Genomic DNA, 20994 nt, shown 5'->3' on the forward strand with positions numbered 1-20994 from the left:
AGGATGTCTGTGGCATGGCTGCATTCAGGGGTCTGTAGCCTACTACAAAAGTGTTTTTTGATTTAAAGATCCAATATGATTTTTTTTCACTAAATACAAAAGTTTTAGTTTTTAGTTTTAGTTGGAGCCCTATATTAATCAATAAATCTAAACAACTAATCAGTTGACTGATACTGAATATAGAATAATTATTAAGGATATGCAGTCCTCTTTTTCATGTGTGCTCAATTGTCTGCAGATATTATTGATGAAAATAATGTGTTAACAGAACATTCAAGGAGCACTGTCAAATGAAATTGTAATTTTTTATTGTTGTTAAAATAACTTGTTAAAATCCTTACTTTTTTCTTTAGCAATAAATGATATAAACTTAATATGTGAAATTTGTATTTTTTTTATTTTTTTTTTGGCGGTAGTGCAGTGATTAGAACTGTCACCTAACAGCAAGAAGGTTCTTAGTTCGAACCCTGGGGCCTTCCTGTGTGGAGTTTGCATGTTCTCCCAGTGTCTGTCTGGGTTCTCTCCAGGTACTGCCCATGGTGTGAATGTGAGTATGAATGGTTGTTTGTCTCTATAATGTCATTCCTGTGATAGACTGGAGATCTTTCCAGGGTGGCTCTATTTTGTGCTTCAAGCTGTAACGTCTAAGTATCTATTTCTGAATATTTCTGTAACATCATTTACCAAGGCAAGGTCATATTTATCCATACATAACCTTTAGCATTCCTGGAACCTGTTTGCTGGAGATATTTTAACCTGTAAAGTTTGCACTCTACATATACTGCAGTTAAATGTACTGCAGTTGGATTGTAGGACAGGGAATTCCCTATATTACAGTGTACCAAAAGCACAGACTCAATGAATAAATGTAAATAACCCAGTGTAGTGTCATAAAACGGTGATTTTAAGATCAACAGGGTGGATGACTAGTGCAACTCATGAAACGCCTTTATTTTGAAAACAAACCAAACGTTTTCCGGTTCTGACCCTGTCAGTCACTAGCTTGTCGCTACTGTAGTGCAACGTTAGCTATGGCACAGAGGTCTGAAACAACATAGCAAGGGACGTGTTTGAGGGCTTTTTAGCCGCTGACAGAATGAGATAAGATGGATAATGTAGCGACGGATTCTTCTGTGACCGAAGAGGATGAATGTTCAGACTCAGAGGTTTTATGTTTGATGAGAGTCGGAAGAAATTCAGACTGGCTTCGCCTGTTCGAAAACACTGAGGTGCAGTTTGCTAATGCTAGCTAACTAGCTAAATTTACCTCGCATTAACCCTGAACCTTGTTCAAGTTCACGGTAGATTCAGATTTCCACATTAAGTAAATCCCTCATATGTGCCTAATCTGTTAACTTTTCTTGAACTTGTCGTTTTCCGAATGTTTTAATGAGTTCAAAGAGCTGCACAGTAGGTGGCTAACTAGCTGTTTGTCATCTTTGTTTTTGGCTGTTCAGATCACCATCGGACGTGGTGTGGATGTAATTTACCAGCTGCTGTCTCCAACTTGTCCTCTCATGATCTCCAGACTGCACTGTACTTTCAAGCAGAGGGAAGATGGCCAGTGGACAGTTACAGACAAGAAGGTTTTATTTTGCCACGATATTAGGCTTTTTAACTTCTATACGTTGTTGAAGCAGTGTGCCTTGACCTTTCTGGGAAATCGTTTGTTTACCCTATTTTGTCCCCTATTTTGTTGAAAAGCCTCCTGTTTACCATCAAACTATACCAGGCATTTGCTATATGCCTGGTGTGTTGTTTTAGTCCAAAACCTCATCTTACATGATTGCAGTGTATACAGGCAAAGTTTCACTCATTATCATGGAAACAAAAGCACACCAGCAAAACAACATGATGCATTTCTCATCCAAAACCATCACAATCCACTTTTATCAGCTGTCACACACTGAAACTCTTAACTGATAACGACTGATTATTATGCCTGATATATACGATCTAGGTCTGAATACAAAATTATTACTTGAAAAATCACAAGTGTATTCATGAACCTTGCACCTGAGCAAAAGAACATACCCAACACATGCTATGTGTTTAAACTTAAATCTATACATTTTAGATGGGGTCCAATAAAAATAATTTATTATATTAAATTGAATATATTCTTTATGTTGTTGCTGATAAACAGTGTGGTTTTCTTTCTCAGAGTCTCAACGGGGTGCGGGTCAATGGAAATCGCATTCCCGCTGAAGAAGCCCATCAGCTCAGGCTTGGAGACTCCATACAACTTGGGGTTCCTGTAATTGGAACCAAAGTGGAGTTTGACTACATCCTTGTCCAGCGGCCCCTCAAAGACATAAAACTCTGCCTTGCAAAGGCACATAGAGAGGGTGCTAAAGCAGCACACATTTCCAAGAAGTCCAAGAGGAAGTTGTCTGTGGAAGAAGTTGAGCCGTCTACCTCAAAGCCCAAGCTCTACCGTTGTTCTTCTGCAGATAAGTCATTTGCAAGGCCCTGCCCTCTTTCTCAAGTGAGATGCCAGCAGAGGCTCAGTCACACCCAGCCAGAGGAAACTGGGCCCAGTAGACAAGTCCAGGAATTAGACCAGCCCTCCGATGGCTCCAGCAATCCCTGTGACCTGGACAACTTGCAGATGTAAGCCCCAGTTTGTGCCTCTCCTGTGTTATTGCATTTGAGTCACAGAGCTAAACATCTGTTCCTATGAAAGATAAATCCATTACAATCTTTTAAATAATCCTAAAGATGATTGGACAAACTTTGCCACAGTTCCTATAGTATACAGATTCCTTAACGATTTTTCTGTCGGTCTGGATCACAAATCATTTTAGGGCTGTAGATTTTTTTTTTCTATAACGTGAAATATGTGTATTCAGATTGCTTGTTGTATTTTGATATAGATATATACTCACAAATCCTCAGTTTTGAAGATGTAACCAATGAATTTTTATAATTTTTCTTGATAAATGACTTCATTAATTTCTTAACAAAATAGTTGCGGATTCATTTCCTGCATCAGTCAACTAATTGATTAAAGGATTGTTTCAACCTTAAACTTTATTTGGTAATCCCAAAAAAGCAAATGGCAGCAGATAATTTATCTCCATGCTTGCACTGTATGCCACAAGAAACCATATAAATATATTATTAGAAGAAATATTTAATACAGGAAAATAACAGGTACTCACTAATATATTCCTTTGTCTTACAATCAATGAGATGCTCACTTTTGTTATGAGGTTATGTTGTTATGAGGTCTGATCTCCCTCCATTTTTCCCCCCATGTATTTGTTTTTGCAGGTACAGCCAGAACATTCTGTTGCTGAGGGAGCAGGTGGATGACACCCAGAGGCAGGTAGCCTCTCTGGAGGGCCAGCCCCGGCAGGCCGACCCTCTGAGAGAGGAGCAGGTCAGGGAGCTGCAGGGTCAGCTGGAGACGCTCAGAGCCAAAATGCACCGGATGGAGACATTAGAGAAGTCCTTCAGTGAAACTAAGAGGCAGCTGGAGGTGGGAGATTTTTCCAGCAGATCTTTTTACATGTGGACTACACATCACCAACACCTGCTTCCAGTGTGCAGAACTGAAAATAGCTCCTTTCTGTTACTGAATCAGTGTAGTGGGTTACTTTTGGTATCATGTTTGTCTGTCTGATATACTGTATAAGCTAACTATTTTAAAATAGCTATTTGTAAATTTTGCTATTGCTACATAGCCAACGTTAGCATTAACAGCTGTTTACTCACCAGTCTTGCCAAGAGCTTGTTGCTTTTGCAAGACAAGAGGTAATAATACGCCTTCTGACCGACACTAGTTCTTCAGGGCAGAATGGACACTACAGTGAGCGGCTATTGGAAACTGATGAGATAGTGCGGACAGGCTGGGGCTAGCTGGTTAGCATGCTGTCTTCAGTAGAAGAACTGAAGTGATAGAAACAAAAGGGTTGCTTTCCACCTCTGGAGTTCAGGTTCTGAACCTCAGAGAACTTTATCTTTAACGTTAAATTGGTGTCAAAAATTTTAAATTGTTTTTGTCATATCATGCAGCAGAAGTTTAAAGTTTTTTTTTCATCCTTGTTCATTCCATGACTTGACATTTACAGAAACAAGGTTTTGGCACAATATACCCAAATTGCAGACATTTGTGAAAGTCAGACTTCCTTAACTCGTGCAACATTTACAAAGAAGGCTGAACAACAATAACACTTTCCTTTTTCCCCTGTAAATTTCTGTTCTGTTTGTGGTGTGGTCCAACAGATTATCAGGAAATGAAAAAAATGTTCCAGTACATTATGTACTGAGGTGGAAGCATATTGTATATAATCTGTAAGAACACATTTTTCATATGTGTGACTGCTAGACACAAAATACTTTCTTTAATGACAGTGTAACTTTATGTGTTTAGGCAGAGAAAACACAGCAACAAGAGGAGCTTTTGAAAAAACAGCTGGAAGAAGCTTTGCAAGAGGTCTGTAGCACAAAATTAGTGCTAATTCATTTTATTTATGTTTTAGAAACACAAATACAACCCAACAGACACAGCATTTATAGTGTAAAATGTTATTTTTAATATTATAATTTTTTGTTTTAGAGTTCTCATGAATGCATAAGATTTTAAAGATTTTATTTTTTACATTTTTAATTTTTTGTGTTTATATCATCCATAGCAAAAGAAAGTAATAGGTGAACTTGCCCTTTCTCGGCAAGGCTTTGAAGAGATTCTCTTGGCCAAAAACAAAGAGCTGGAAGTGACAAAGGTATGACTATATTCACTTTAACTTGGTCTTTACATAGTTTGGAAGTGGAGCTTTTTCCTTTATGTGCTTGTTTTTACAGGAGGAGAAAGAAAAGGCGAGGGCCCAAAAAGAGGAAGTAGTTACACAAGTGACTGAAGTTCTGGAGAATGAGCTTCAGTGCATCATCTGCTCCGAGCTCTTCATTGAGGTAGAGTTCATAGACTGAATGAATGGTTTTTGTTTGGTTGGTTTTGGCTCAGTACTCCTCAGTAGTGACAGGTTCATCCTACTCTACACTTAGCTTTTTAATCTGTATTACAATCTTCTACAGGCAGTCATCCTGAACTGCGCTCACAGCTTCTGCTGTCACTGCATCAATCAGTGGCGCAAAAAGAAAAACGAGTGTCCCATCTGCCGACAAGCCATCCAGTCTCAGACCCGCTGCCTGGCACTGGACAACTGCATCGACCGCATGGTGGAAAACCTGAGCCTGGACATGAAGACGAGGCGCCAGACGCTCATCACTGAAAGGAAAGGTGAGAGGTGCGTTATCAACAGTGTCATTAGTATCCTACAGTTAATACACTGAGACAAGGAGTTTTATTTTTACTAATTTTTTGTTGTTTTTATAGAGCAGCATGAGTAGGTCATGAAACACACACACATAAGAGCCAGTTTACTGTATTTTAAAGGTTACTTTCCCAGTTTTTACATATAAAAGTATGTGTAATGCAAACCACTCAAAATAAGTTTTCCTGGTTTCAGACAAACAAGCTTGTGACCGTGATGTCATCAGATCAGGTGTGTGGAGAGCCTTCAAATGTCTTGGGGTTGTCGTACAGTGAGTACAGGAACAGACAAGAGTCAGTCTGATCATTCAATACGGAGAAGTTCAATAATATATCATGGGTGCAAGGAAATATATCAAATGAAATTGACTCGGATAAAAACTGAGTTTGAATGTTGAACTAAATATGCTAGCATGTCGATATAATGATGATGTCACGATACACAGTAAATTTTGTCCATATCATTTTCCCCCAGCTTCATACCTTCAGCAGTATTATATTATATTATGTTTCGTTCCCCATGGGTTCTCCTGCCTATCTTTGTCCGCTGTGATGAACTCTCCCTCAAATTTCACCTACACAGCACTTAAAACTACAGTATGTGACAGTGGTATAGCCTCCTCAGTTAGGATCACACTCACACACACGGATGACCCATATAAAACTAATATATGACGACGGTATATTACTTACATCCAATGGTGTACAGTGCCACATTCATCAGATCAAATGACTGGGGAGCTTTGATATGTGCGGGTGAGCTCAGCGACTAATGTTCTCTCGTCCTCAGCAGTGACTGCTGAAGTGTCCTTGAGCAAAGTGCTCGACCCTCAGCAGGTGCGGTGAAGCTGCTCACTCTGTAAAAGAAATGTGGTTTTCAAGGTGTTTAAAGAGTAATTACACTCCCTGTCTCTGTCAGGATACTGCACAATTTTAACAAATGCTTCTTGGTGGCGTGAGGGACGGAGGAGTGGGGGTGGGTTGTAAACTGCGAACACAGGGTGGCAGTAGAGAGAGGTCAAGTTATGTGTTTTTTTTTCTGTTGTGTGGTATTGTTTTATGAATGGCGAAACAACAGACAATACGATTTCTATTAACAGACATGAAGAAAATGATGTAGCACTGAACTACTGTGACCTGTAGTTTAAATATGTGCACTAGAAACATCACTATAAAACTGCCAGAAACACTCACCTCGTGTGTGTTAATCAGCAGCTGAAAATAGGCCCCAACAAATGCACTATTTACTCCTGTTTGAGTAACATTTTCTAAAAACTACAGTGTCCAGCAGTTTTAGGAAATGACTCCTTTTAAAAACTGAAACTACATATTTGTGACCTATTTTTAAACGTTTGTCTTTACTGGGATCGATACAGTTTTGGGCTGAGAACCACAGACGAGGCAGGAAAGTCAAAAAGTAACAAGAGAGAAACTAATGTTCTGACGGTTTTAATCTATTCATGGGATTTCTTGCCAATAATAAAAATCCAGCATAATGTCAGCCTTTTTCTTCAAAGCCATGTGACTTGGAAGTGGCTCAGAGGGAAGTTGATGTTTTTTCTCAAATGTTTCCAAAGACAAACAAGAAACTCACAATGTTTTTTTGTTTTGTTTTTTTCTATGTGTTTTTCAGCAGCTGACTCTGCACAGGTGATGGTGATCCACGTTGACGACAGCAGCAGGAGCAGTGAAAGCGACGACAGCAGCAGGAGCAGTGAAAGCGACGACAGCATGGTGTCCATAGATAGCAGCCTGAGCTCTGTAGTCTCTGTGGACACAGACAGTAGCATCCACTTGGGCTCCAGTCCTTCCTACAGTGGGTTCTCTGATGACAGTGTTGATGAGTTTGACGATTAGCCCTGTCTTGTCCTGTCGGCTGGAATGTGAATCGGACTTTTTGGTGTTGATGTTTGCATTTCCCTGGAATGTTTCCTGGGACCTTTAAGATAGTACGTAAAATTTGGTCTCATCATGAGTCCGGTAAACAGATTTAGTTAAGTTTTTTTTTTTTTTCTTTTTGTAAAATTATCAGTTGTCTTTTCTCTTTAATTTTCAACAAAAGGAATAAAGTTTATGGCTATGCATTTTCATAATGATTTCTTGTCTGTGTGTTTTGATGCACACATTAACTTTGTACAAGCGCTGTGTTTATGGTTCTATGGACCTAGTAATCCTTATACAACTGTCAGACTTCATAAGTTGTGATGGTTGAAAGTATTTTTTTTTTGTCAGAGACAGTGAAGGTCAGGCAGAAGACAAACCAATGCTCCGTTTGAAAAGACCATACCACTGTTTTTGTTTTTGACCATGTTACCAATGCAGCAATGCCCGTCTGTGGGTCAGTCCATCACTTTGGCCGAGACTGAAATATCTCAACAACCATTAGCGTAATTTAGAAGAAATCCTATTAAACAACCTGCCAAGTCTCATGTTTCAAAAATGTTTCAGCTGTTTTCAACAACTGTGTTCAACAAAAGAAGGAACTAATGTGACAAAACTATGACTACTGAAACATGGGCAAACCCACTGCATCACCAAAAAGGTTAACTTTTTTCCCATTGTTATTTTGTGCTCTCTATAGTGATGCCCTGCTTTCCATTCATCCACATGACCACCTGGGAGTTGCCTGCCTGGCACACAAGCTGTAGCACTTTGCTGAAAGGCTCCAGGGCTGCAGGAAAGGAAGAGCGCTAATCGCTCCCACTGGCATCACTCCAGAGTTGACCTCAGCTCTCACTGGTCCTGACTTACATAAACAACCAAATGACTTTATGTCATGAGATGGTGTGACAAAGTTAGGTCACATCAAGTTCAGTATAACCCAAAGCTGAGTTGTAAGCATGTAAAATGTTTCATAATTGTAAGACTGCTTAGGCCTTTAAATGTTCCAACAATCAGTAAATAAGACTTAAAATAAAGCAGGGGCACCACTTTGCTGGACTGGGTGTCACATTCAAAAATTGATTTTCATCTTGGAAACAAACTCTTCATTTTGTTAAATCCTTGCATCTTTTGGTAATTGCAGACATACTGTGTTGCACAGCAACTAATGCAACAGCTCCTTGGGCTCTGAGAGCAAATGGACGTGTGATAGCAGCGGCCCTTACAGCGAGGCAGAAGGTAATGCACACAGTCGTCATATTGTAGATGGACAGTGTTTGTGCTGCAGCTGTGTGTAAACTCCCTGCTTGTGCCTCTGTGAGGGTCTCCCCCCAGAGGACTAACCGCTTTAACCGTACCATAAATAATCACTTCATGTATTCAATACTCCAATACCACAACTCTTATCCATATGAAACACGCTACACTCAGAAAGATGTATGAGCCAATATCCTGATGCACTGTCAGCTCGTTTCTGGACTTCTTATTTTGATGTGCTACGTTTTCCTGGTGTCGTACATGAGCATTGAAACAGTCGGTTTTATTTCTTAATAATGTCCCTGAATAACTGTGATTTGGTACTACAGAGAAAAAACAGATAGTGTTCTGATGCAGTAAGAGTTTATAAGCAGTGGTCACTATCCAGAGGAAAATAACTTTTTCACAGAAGACATTTGAACACACCACAGCAGGAAAAACACAGGTGTTGAAGGTGATAAAGTTAACGATGTTATTAGTAGCATCTGTGCTTTTCCTATTAGGACAAGTCAAGATGTCTGCTGTGAAAAAGGCCCGTTTATTGGAAAGAGCTGCTCCATTTAAACCAAACTGGGTTAAACTAATGAGGAAAGACTGGTTTCCAGTGCTACGCACTTTACTCTGAGGGACTATCAGTAAGTAATGCTTATGAATGTTTGAATTAGTGTGTCTGTGTGTGTGTGAGGGCTGCTTTGGTTGAATGAATTTTCTTGTGATGCTGTATAGATTTAATTTGTTACAAGTCTCTCTTGTCAAGGTGACTTTGAGCTTGATGAGAGTTTATTCCCCTTCCTTTCTATTAATTGAATACTGTATCACTGAACGCTGTAGCTACCACTGAGGACACAGATGTCCTCAGCATTTTCTTTTTGAAGAACGGGGGGAATTATCAGTCATGGGAAAGATTATTTTTTTGATTATTTTCATGTTCCTTTCCAGGAACCTTCCCACTATTTACCAGATATTTACAAGTATTAGTTACTTTCAAGGAAATTTCAGGAAACTATGGGACCTGTAAAATACTGCTGATCAGTATCATTATTTTATTACTTTTCTCCTGTGAGACAAAAGCAGTTAGTTTCTTTTTAATCATTCCTAAATAATGTTTGACAGCTGAATCATGCAAACTCATGCCAAAACAATGGACATGCCAAGCTGATCAGTGAACCTGTACAGTTCTTGTTCATTGCAGCTGCAAGAACAACCAACATCGTGAGTCAGCCTCTTTCCAGAGTGCACTGGAACAACAGCTCACAGAGTGAGTTTGCCTCCTGTGCTGTGGATGGCTGATGTCACGCCAGTCCATTAAAGACGGAGTACGAGGGAAGCGTGTGTCTGTCAGGCCGTATTACATGAGGACGACGGTGATGGACTGCCTTGGGGCTACAGTTGGAGCCTCTCATTCCTCCGTCCAAACCTCCATCCGACTCCTGGAGCAACCTCATGATGTCAGTAACGGCCATCTCTCTCTCTCAAACACACTTTCCCTCTCCACGTGGACACAAGAGTTTGTTTTGCTGCATCATGTATCCATCCATGAGTGGTCATGTGAAAATCTTACCCAGGTTATTACATAATTAGCAAAAACCAGAGCTGAAACTATTAGTCACTTAAGTCGGTCGACCAAGAAGAAACTATCAATAACTTTTCTGAAGCAAAAAAATAACAAAAATTCAGATCATATGATCGTAAACTTTGTCTGTTGGCTGCACAAAACAAACAATCTGAGCACATCTTTGAAATTCTTTGACAAAACAATTTATTGAATAATCAGATTATTTATTTAATCATAATGAAAATAATTGTTGGTTGCAGCCTTAGCAAAATATCTTTTAATGTCATTGAAGTTTAGAGATAATTTTCTAACTGCATCCTCCTCCACCCGTACAAATAGTGACTGTTAGAAAGGTTTTGCAGAGCATCAGTGCAATAAAACAGAACTCGTATTCTGCAGCTCACAGTCGTACAGTGTAATTTGACTTGTATGTTTTACTAAGGGAGATATCACATCTCCCGAGTCATGTAATCATATCTAATCTCTGACTTTTTATCAATTTGAATAGTTTTGCCCTTTGCTTGCAAAGTATGTCTGTCTGAGGGCAATCGTTGAGAAAAATAAGCCCACTCAAAGCAGTGTGATGCCACAATATGCAAGGAAAGACCGTATGTAAACATTCTCCATGCTCAACCTACACAATAAACCCCATACTACAGCTGATGATAGGACACCAAAAATCTGGATTCCATCCATTTCAGGATTTGCAAATATAGTGTGATTTTTTCTCTGTCTGGAATCATTGTTATGCAATATTTACACTACATGCACGATACGTTAAAAACAATGTTGAGGCTATAAATCATGTAGTTTAATGTATCTCTCATCTTAAAAGTATATACACACTGTAGTTTTCACCCTTTTTGTGTTATTTAATACCAGCCAGCGTCTCTACCAGTGGTATTTACAGATTTCCCCCCTCCTACCCTGTAGCTCTGCACCTGCTTTGTTGTGTTGTTTGTAAAATAGATGGATTCACTCCAGTGTGCTCTTATCCAAAAGGCCCATGGACCATGTCTGCGGTCCATCTGCCAGCTTTGTAGAATCCAAATGTTCCTCACAGCATGATCATAGTGAACAGTGCAGCAGCTCCAGCATACGGCCTGCTGCAACACGGATGTCACAAAAACACACTCACTCTACACTCATATCAAGGTTCTCCTTTTATATCCCACCGTTATGTCTTTCTTACTCTAATAATAATATTTAGAGGTTTAATGTTAATTTTGTGATTCTTTTTTTTTTTCTCGTCTTCCCACTTTTATTCCTGCATGAAGTAATTAATAAATAAATAACGATACATTAGAGGTAATTTCTAATTACTGATTTAATTAGATTTGGTATTAAAATATGTACACTCAATACAATCAGTTAATACATCCAGCCAATTATACAGTATTCAAATAATACAATATCTGGCCTTCTAAAATGCAACATTGTGATATTCTCATTTAAGTAATGGTACAATTAATACATCTGCTTGTCCTGAGGAAAGTCACTTGTAAATAAGTCTGTCAAAGTCTTTCTTACTTTACAAGAAATGTTTCTTAATGTAGCTATGTGTTGCCAGACAATATGCAGCTTCCTCATAGCTGTTCTCTACAAAAACATATACAAAGAACTGTGGCAAGTTCTCCAAGATACTTGGGGACAACCTACCTGCCAAGAAACTACGTGCAAGTGTACTGAGGAGAAAAGGGTTGTCACACCAAATGTTGATTTAGTTTTTCTCTGTTTACAGCACTTGGTATAAAGTTAATTGATAAATAAAAACTATTCATGGCGTTAATTTGAAAGTATCTTGACTTTACTTTTAGCGTAGAGTATTTTATATTCTCTGGTTTGTGATGTGTGATATACACGACAACTAGTGTCTGGACACTTAAAGGACTAGAGAAGAAGTTGCGTTCCTGAAACGTAGAAAATTCCGCCTTCCAACTTGGTAACAATATATCCAAAGATATTGTCGACTGACGATAAAACTCACGATTTCTCGACCCTGTGTTCCAATATTGAGTCATTTAAAAACATCGCAGGAAACATTGTAAGTACCTCATGCTACCCATTATCCTCGACGTACGCCAATTCTGTTGTAAAACAACATTGAGAACTCAAAGCTCAAACCACCCTGAACTAAACCAAGAGCGTTCTGTCACCATGGAGACAGAAGAAGCTCAGACCGGCGCATTGCAGGTAGCCTGTACATTGAGTGGCGTATATAAAGTAAGATTAACGGTAGAAAACAAATATTAAATGTTATTTGTTTAGCCAAGTCGAAGTGTTTTTAGCCAGGTATTCACGACATAGTTGCTGTAGTAAAGCAGTCGTAGTTAACAGCTAACATTAGCATTCCTTGATGTAGCCTAACCAGAGAGGCAGTTAACGTTAGCTTAAACCCATATTTTAATTGGATTAACACTTTAACATTTTACCGTCATTTTAAAATACCTAAAACGTAAGCAAGAATCTATCTACAATTGCTGGCATGTGAAACTTTTAATTTGTGATTTGTGTCTTCTTTTTAAACAGAGGAGCTGCCAAAATAGTCCACAAAACCTCTGCAATAATGTCGAAGTCCCCTTATCCTTCTGGGTCCAACCTCAAGGCCCCTAAGGACTGCAGAATTATGAGGAGGATCATTGCTGAAGATCTAGACTGGTCCCTGGTTATAGTGCCTTGTCTATCAAACCTCTGCCTGCAAAGCATTGTGAGAAACTTTGAGGGTATGTTTTCGTTTTTAGCTGCATCATTATATATCCTTTTACACACTCACCTGTTGTATAAGTTGAACTTGACTGTAGATCTTAAACCTTTTACAGAAAAGCCTATATTTGAAGAACTTAAACCCATCCATAGAGACTTCATTCAGGAGAAATTATCTGTTTCCCTGCCTCTGCGTGTGACAGCCAAATTGATCAGTGATGGCGTCTACTGGAAGAGGTGCTGTGAGCAACGGTGGGACCTTTGTGATGTCTCACATTATGGCCATAGCTGGAAGCGAATGTTCTTTGAGAGGCACATGGAGAGCATTATTGAGCTTTTTATTCCAGATGTCACAGAGCCAAAGACAGTTCTAGAGATTGTCCCACTCTGTAAAGACTACGTCAAGAGGTTGGATATCTCCCAGCTGTTGCCGCCTATAAAGGAGCCCCAGAATGAGGAAGAGGAGTATGGCTCAGAGTTGGCAAGCAACACTGAGTATGATGAACCCTTGAACCACTTTAACTTTAGCATCCTGCTTGACAAGCTGACAAGTCTGGAGGAGCTCCATTTGGTGTACAGGGTCAAACAATGTGGTATGAACTTTGAATGGAAGATGTTTGAGATGACTGACCGAGATTGTGAATCCCTCGCCAAGGCCCTTAAGTCCTGTAAAACTTTGAAGGTGAATATTAATTCCTCTTCAGTGGTTTATGGCATGCTGCCTCTTTTAGTTCTACATCCTTGCAAAGTATGGAGCTTGATTGTCTGGAGCATGTTGTAATTCAGCGCTCCTGACTTTCTTGCCAGCTAAAAAGGGTTATTTACAGAAACGTCCCCAAAATCATGAAACAGGAAAATTGTTGTTGGCACAACCTTAAATGCATGCTCTATTTACATCAAAGAAAAGACAGCAGAGCCTCTGGCTGCAACCTAAATAAGTCACTATTTGACGCAGCAGTTTTGTCACATGAATTTATTACTGCATGAAAACCTGGCATATATCTGCTACTGGTTTCTGTGCATGATAGGGAAACTGTACACTATTTACTGTATATGATTATTGGAGCTGATATTAGGGCTGCAATTAATGATTGATTAATCTGTTGATTGTTATTAATCGTTTAGTCAGTAAAATGTCAGGAATGAATAAAAATGCATATTACAGCTGCACAAAGCCTATGGTGAAATATTCAAATTCCTTGTTTTGTCTGACCAACAGTCCAAAACCCAATGATATTTCATTTACAATTATATAAAACGGAGAAAAACTGCAAGTTTTCACATCTTAGAAGCTAGAAATGACGAAAGCTTGTCATTTTTGCCTGATAAATGACTTAACTACTTCAATTTCATTTTATTAATCAATCAAGTAAATTAATTAACAAATCATTTTCAGGACTAACTGATGTTCTTTTCATTTACTTGCTTTATGTTACATTATATAACGCATAGTCTCTTAGTGTTTTGTGGTGAGGACAGGAAAGTTATATTTATGCACATGGCAGGTTCTCAATATAAAGAATTCACACAACCAGCTATTTTCGAGGCTAATGCTCTAACATCTTATATGTGCTCCGAATGGTTCAGTTCTTGTTAATCCTCATATTATACTGTTTCTACAGCTTCTGAGGCTCCATGAAAGCCACATTGAGGATAAAAAGTGCAGACTGCTGGTGAAACACCTTTTGGACCACCCATCCCTCAGGGAGCTTGACTTCTCTCACAACCTGATCGGAGACAGAGGAGCCAGAGCTATCGGCAAGCTGCTCACCAGGAGTAAACTGGAGATCCTGAACATGTGTGACAATGATATAAGAGACCCAGGGGCGAAAGCAATAGCTCATGGCTTGTCCAAGAACTCCACTCTTTTGTCCCTCAACCTGCGTCTCAACCGTCTGACAGATGAGGGAGGCCAGGCCATAGGTAAGGCCTTGCTGAACAACAACACCCTCCGTCACCTGCACCTGGGAGCCAATGAGGTGACAGGGCTGACTGCCATCGCTCTGTCTAAAGTGCTAGATGAGAATCAAACCCTGAAAAGCCTCAATCTTTCCTGCAACAGCCTGGGTGAGGTAAGTAAGGCAGTCATGATGAATTTGTCTCCTCACATATCCTTATGCTCATGACACAACAGAAAACAAACTGCTGCAGCGATTAAAAATGAAAAACAATATCACTATTCTTAGATCATTACTGCTAGGCAGGCAAAACATGGTGAGCTTGAGCTGAGGATGATGCCAGAGGAAAGGAATTTAGTCATAGGTTTTGTAAGAATCCCGTATTGTGAGATCATGTGTGGCTGAAATGATCTGTAACAATTGTGATACTCATACATTATTTAGCTAAAATACCAAAAATTCACTGGTGCCTGCCTCTAAAATGTGAACATTTGCTGGTTTTCTTAGTCTTCTATGATTATAAACTAAATATTTTGTGGTTTTAGAATGTTGGTCAGACAAAAGAAGAAATTTGGATATGTAAACGTGGGTCCTGGGAAATTTTGACGGATATTTTCACTACTTTCTGACATTAACAAAGCATGCTGGTGCCTGCACAAACACAATACAGTGAAGTAAACACACAGAGAAGCTTTGAAGTACAAGGATTTTCAAGTATTCATAGTTATGTGTGGAAAACATGCAATAATGGAAAGCTGAGTAAGTGTTGTTTCCCTGTGAGAGGTAGATCTGAGTTTCCCCTTCTCATGCTTTCTCCTCTTCGGGATTTCACTGGATAATGTATCTCTGACTGGAATACACTGTAGAGGATCAAAAATCACCCACATAGCAGAAATGCAACATGCAGTACCATCAATATCTTTGACCTTGATCCACTCTTTTCACAAAAATAGAAATGCCTGTTTCAGACATAACAACAAAATACTGTTGACACTCAATAAACAAAAACACAATAAGCAGTTTAGAAAGTAAACGCTATTTCAGACAGCAAAAGTTGCTTAGGGGTGATTTTTCAAGGTTATCAAGATTGTTATTCAGACCTTTTAGAAACAACATCCTGTGATGTGTTCAACATAGACATACATCAGTGCCAAATATGTTTGTTTGTTCTCTCTGTCCCCGTGCATGTGTGTGCAGGATGGAGGTAAAGCTCTGGAGAAGGCGATGTCTCACAACACCATCGTCACAGAATGTGACATCCGCCTGACCGAGGTTGATGAGCACATCGTTTCCTTCATTAACCAGGTGGCTTGGACCAACCAGAGTTTAGAACAAAAGAAACAAGCTAAAGGGAAGAAAACCAAGTAGACATCAACAGCTACTCTTTGTAATACAAACCAGTCTTTATTAGTCATTGATCCCTGACCTGTGTATTCATTCAAAAGCACTGTATGCCAAAGTTCATAGATAAATTTAACCAAATTTAATCTAAAACTCAAAAAATATAAGATCTTTCTTCTATTTAGATTCTGGTATCTAGTTTGTTCTGAGCACCACAGACTGGTTAGGGATGTCAGAAAAGTATTGAGAGATTGAGACACAGACCGACATATTGGTTTTGGTCTTTTAATGGGATTTGCTGAGTAAAAATCATATATAATATTGACAAATTTATCCTTTAAAAACATTTTTATTTTCAGGTGTTTAGTGGAGCATAACTCGAAACAAAACGTGAAACGGTCATTATATATATTAACATTAACATATTAAGACATAGACCCTTAATTAAGCCAGTTTGCAAAATGTGTAGCATCACAGTAATCTTTGTAAGTAATTTCTGACACATATTTTAGTGAGCATTTCAATTTATTGAGGAGCTTTTTTTGTCATTTTGATACACAGATTTGGTATTCAGTCATTATGTAACATCAAGGCAACGTTGTGGTGGTGTTGGAATACATACAGTCTTGCGTTGTTTTTTATTTTTACCTATATCTACTGGTTAATAGTGTAACACCTTTGCTAGGCACCAAAAAAAAAAATTTAAGTGTAATTAATGTCACAATGTTTTCCCAATTCTTGACCTTTCAAAGATCACTAGTTCTGTAGAATCATAAGAAGAGAAGCAAAGCTATTCTGTAGGTTCATGGTGGACTAATTCAGCAAAAAATACAAACACCAGTCTATGATTACTGATAGTCTTTAGATCAGCAACCTTCAACAATCATTCAACCTTCCCTTAAAAATATGTGTGCCATATGTGTTTATGCTTGCATGTGTGTGTGCATTTTTTGTTAAATAAAGGTGTATCAAATATAATTTAAAAAATGTAAAAATGGGTTTGAAATTAAACAAAAATCATTCAGACAGATCAATTTAAAGCAGCACAAAGATGCTATTGGCTGCGTTGCCTGTAGCATTTTAAAAGGGATTGCATTGCCATTTGTAACTTAACAAACTCACCCTCTCACATCTGCACATCAAAAATGTCCCTGCTCCGGTTACCTCTAAGTGTGTGTGACACATTCATCTAAGCACAAGATCCACATCGACAGTCATTCTAACCGCTTGTCTCTATTTTATTTACAGTACAAAGCCTTTCCGTCCTACAGTCTTGAAAATCCACAAAATTATTTAAATATAAAAAAGAGCCCCAGAGCATTCTTGAGTGAAAGAGTACATATCATAACCTAACCTACTTAATAAACATGATAAAGGGTTCAGTGCTTTGCATGACAAAAGCGTTTATGCTAACAGTCATCTATGGAGGAAAAATGTCATTATGAAACTTCCAGTCAGATTTATAACCATTGTCAATACCCCAGATAGTTTTTTGTGACTATTGTTACGTAAACATTGCACTGGTAAACACATTTTTCTGTTCTGTATGAATATCACAGTGAAGCCATCCGAAAGGCTTGTTGGCTAATCATGAATGAGAATATGTGGTGACTTCAGTATGAAACATTTGCCCTTCAACCTTCGCCTCCTACAAGTGGGATAGTAAATCGACATTTCAGGACATTTCAATCCCTGGTGGAGTTTGCATGCTCTTTGTTTGCTGTTTGTCATGTCCTCTGGGCTTTACTATACAAGGACATGCAAGTCCTCCTGATTTTCAGCCTTCTGCCCAATGCATGCTGGGATATGATGAACCCTTCATGACTCTGGCTAAAGAAACTGAATGAATTAATGAATGAATTTCAGTCCATGTCTCATTGGTTTCCTGCTAGCTAAAAAAAATGTTGGCATGTTGGCCAAAAAAGGCTGCGTAGTGTATCTCCTATAAACCATTTAGTTTTACATTTCTTATTTGCTTTCTTGATAAATTAGATGTCAAGATTGAGACCACTTTTAGGTCTGCCCATTAAATATGAGCTAGAGCCAGCAGCCAGTTAGCTTAGCCTGTTTCCCTGTTTCTGGTCTTTATGCTAAGATAAACCAAACTGTCGAATGATTTAATAACAGTAAAGAGATCTCAATGTACACAGTAAGTGCTACGAACTCCAGGACCTGGAGCAGGTTGCACCTGCTGTTTGTAAGTTCAGATTTGGCTATGTTTATTCATCATGCAAGTATTCACTAAATGGAGATTTACGTTTCACTCATTTAAAATGGATTGCACTATATCAAGTAGTTCTTATGTACAAATTCACTGTAAAGTACATTAATACTACTAAGCTTGAAACTCATATTTCTCCATAATGTTTGAATCAATAATTACCAGCTTCTACTTGAACTTAATTTTAATACATAAACTGACACCCTAAAACATTTGGAAGTTATTTTATAGCTCATGATGCTTCAGTGACTTGACAACTAAGACAGTCCTTACGTTTTAATGGTGCAACCCGATTTAGTAAATCATTAATTTGAGACTAACTGGTAGTTACTAAGAGCACACAAACTAAGTGATGAAAGTACAAATGGCTGGTGCAACCAAAGTCCTGGAAGAACCCGAGGAACAAATCTCTAACAATCTCCTGTTCCTGGAATGAGAACATTAGTAAAGTTATGACAGGTTGGTTCTGTGTTTACAAACCCCTTCGACAGAGTTATTACACAGCTGATCCTTGCAGCTGATCCTTGCAAACACCAGATCAAACTGAAATGTCTGCATAGCTGCGTAAACCTAAAGTTGAGAAAAAGAAACAATGACCAAGTTGTGGGATGTTGTTGCAAGCAGAATCCTTGCCCTTAATACGATCCTGAGTTTTAGGGGCTTGCATAGATGACCTGTGAGTTGCGGAAACAGGTTAAAACAGTTTACAGACTGTTTTTCTTTGAAACTCATTTGTTGAATGAAATGGGAGGTTTGATAGAATCTATATATTTTTTCATGTCTCACTTCCTTTGACTATTTTCAGTGCATTTGCTAGTATTGCTATAAAGATAGTCCACAACTCCAAACCTACCACCACACATGGAATGTAATGAGTATGGCTAGTTGGTCACAATTTACAGTACAAGCCCATTATTGTGAAGACAAGTCGTAACAGGAAGAAACACAAAATGTCTGACCACAGGAAAGATTCACACTATTCTTAGAAATTCAATGATTCGGATGGTCCTAATGGCAGAAAATGCTCTGCCAACAATCCATGCCAGGTCAGCTTTCAGTGCGGGTCTTATGAGATGATGACTGGCTCGTAAATAAACACTTCTGTTTTCTTGAATGAGCTCTGTGCTTATTTTCATCCATTAAAGTAGAACTAAACAACCATTTATAAATGTTGAGGAGTAATGGAGGAAATAAAGCACACTTTGAATGATGAGTTGTTTTTCACTGGGCTGAGTTGTTGCATTTTTGAAGCTAATTCCTACCAATACCTCTTTCAAAAAGTTCTAGCATGAATGATTTTTAGCTCTCTTTAAACATTTATTTTTGTGCATGGCTTGGCTGTAAAACAAAATTCACCATGACTAAGAAACTACATGCACTCAGTTGAGAGGAAGTATTTTTTTAGTTCTTTAAAGTAATCCTGTTATATTATTAAATCTGACACTATCAGTAGTGAATCCAGGCCTCTGCCTATTTCTAGCGTCTTTGATGGCCAGCTCTCTGGCTGTCTCTCTGATATGCATCAGCAGCAGCATCAGTAGCAGCACAGAGCTGGCTATATAAGAGCTGTGTTACATTATGAACAAAATCATCTGCAGAATATTTAGGGTCTGATTCTTAGGACGTTTTGTATCTTAACTACAGTAATAACATCAGGTAATACAACATGTTTCTCCTGTACATTGTACACCATGTTCTATTATGAGTGTAAATTTCACTTGTTTAAATAGGATGATGAAGAGATGAGATGATTTAAGTTATGGTAGCTTATGCCTGTCAGTAACAGTTGATCGCTAGGCACTTAAATAAAGAGGTAGGCAGAATAAAAAATATTGCCAAATATGAAAGTAAATTGATCTTTGAGATTTTAAACTAGCTGAGGTGACACAGATCTATCAATATTATGGTGAGGTTTATTACTATCTAGTTGGCCATTATACAAAATGTACAGTTTACAGTGAATAAGAAACAGTTTGAAGAAGTGTTGTTCATTCAGTTTGATGTTCTCGTGTCCTTTAGCCTTCCTGTGCTAAATTATTCATCGACTGTGTTACTATATTTAGCAAGCCGAGAAGTATAATGTCATTGCAACCAAGCTGACTTCAGCTAACTGGTTATTTTGGCGTCTGTATCAGACACTTATTTTTATGCTATGGAAATGTGTTCCTTTTTTTTAGAGGATTTCCATGAGCATTGACTTTGAATGAACTGATTTAAATCACCCAGTATCAAAAAGTTTTACTTGCAGATGTTTACATTTTATATTCGGGCCCAAGTTATCTTCACTTTATAAGAGCTGTAAGACGTAGTTTATTTTAGCAAAACTATTAGTCTTGTTATTTACGCTTTGATAAGAAGGCTGATATCTTTGCATCTTCCCTCATGATTTGCCCAATTCACATGACTCACATGATGTGTGTGTCAATTCATTTATCAAAATTTAATTTCTTCATTCATTCATTAAATGTCATATCCCTTTCATGTCTCTGCAATTTCTTATGCTACCATTGAGTCAGAACCCATTTTAGGCTCCAAATACTAGAACGTGTTGACTCATGTCCTTGCAAATTGTCTGTGACTAAGATCTACAAATATGGCATTTACAGTAGGATGTGACTCCTCTTAGTATTCCTTGGTTATTTGACTCTTTATTGACGCTGTACGCTGACACTTTGGCAGTATGGTCCTTTAAAGCCGCATTGCATTTTAAACAACAGTCTCATCAAGACCATCAAGTCTGTTTTCCCTGACATATTAAGTGTACTGTAAGGACTTTCCCAGACATACTTTTCCTTCTGTTTGTTTGAGGCGACAGTACCTTTAGAAACTTGAACACATCCTTGTTTGTGGTAGCTTGTAG

The 20994-nt window shown here is 38.4% G+C and overlaps 2 protein-coding genes across 10 annotated transcripts; both read left to right on the forward strand.

Moving 5' to 3' along the window:
- The first annotated feature begins 1013 nt into the window (after positions 1–1013).
- rnf8 (ring finger protein 8) lies at positions 1014–7368 on the forward strand. 8 transcript variants are annotated; one of them, XM_022769808.1, is made up of 10 exons: positions 1014–1229; positions 1458–1586; positions 2165–2613; positions 3277–3484; positions 4379–4441; positions 4641–4730; positions 4810–4917; positions 5041–5245; positions 5475–5510; positions 6912–7368. In XM_022769808.1, exons 1-10 carry the CDS (start codon positions 1107–1109, stop codon positions 7133–7135), a joined length of 1635 nt encoding a protein of 544 aa, XP_022625529.1. In that variant the 5' UTR covers positions 1014–1106; the 3' UTR covers positions 7136–7368. The 8 variants fall into 8 exon arrangements, with proteins under 8 accessions (XP_022625529.1, XP_022625538.1, XP_022625562.1 ...); XM_022769817.1 differs by having other exon boundaries at positions 6915–7368; XM_022769841.1 differs by having other exon boundaries at positions 5041–5252; positions 6912–6995.
- Positions 7369–12146: 4778 nt separating this feature from the next.
- On the forward strand, positions 12147–19917 carry tcte1 (t-complex-associated-testis-expressed 1). 2 transcript variants are annotated; one of them, XM_022738017.1, is made up of 5 exons: positions 12147–12194; positions 12501–12694; positions 12791–13356; positions 14297–14746; positions 15770–19917. In XM_022738017.1, the coding sequence occupies exons 2-5, from the start codon at positions 12538–12540 to the stop codon at positions 15938–15940; spliced, it is 1344 nt and encodes a 447-aa protein (XP_022593738.1). In that variant the 5' UTR covers positions 12147–12194; positions 12501–12537; the 3' UTR covers positions 15941–19917. The 2 variants fall into 2 exon arrangements, with proteins under 2 accessions (XP_022593738.1, XP_022593740.1); XM_022738019.1 differs by having other exon boundaries at positions 12158–12164.
- The last annotated feature ends 1077 nt before the right edge of the window (positions 19918–20994 follow it).

This window comes from Seriola dumerili, unplaced genomic scaffold (assembly GCF_002260705.1).
Source record: "Seriola dumerili isolate Sdu_G_001 unplaced genomic scaffold, Sdu_1.0 BDQW01000025.1, whole genome shotgun sequence".
NCBI lineage: Eukaryota > Metazoa > Chordata > Actinopteri > Carangiformes > Carangidae > Seriola > Seriola dumerili.

Bases quoted from the DNA above. Each gene is read 5' to 3' on its own strand.
- rnf8 (XM_022769808.1), top strand. From the start codon at position 1,107: ATGGATAATGTAGCGACGGATTCTTCTGTGACCGAAGAGGATGAATGT. The intron at 1,587-2,164 runs GTTTTATTTTGC...TTTCTTTCTCAG, and splicing joins GGACAGTTACAGACAAGAAG to AGTCTCAACGGGGTGCGGGT. The intron at 2,614-3,276 runs GTAAGCCCCAGT...TTGTTTTTGCAG, and splicing joins GACCTGGACAACTTGCAGAT to GTACAGCCAGAACATTCTGT.
- tcte1 (XM_022738017.1), top strand. From the start codon at position 12,538: ATGTCGAAGTCCCCTTATCCTTCTGGGTCCAACCTCAAGGCCCCTAAG. The intron at 12,695-12,790 runs GTATGTTTTCGT...AACCTTTTACAG, and splicing joins CATTGTGAGAAACTTTGAGG to AAAAGCCTATATTTGAAGAA. The intron at 14,747-15,769 runs GTAAGTAAGGCA...ATGTGTGTGCAG, and splicing joins CCTGCAACAGCCTGGGTGAG to GATGGAGGTAAAGCTCTGGA.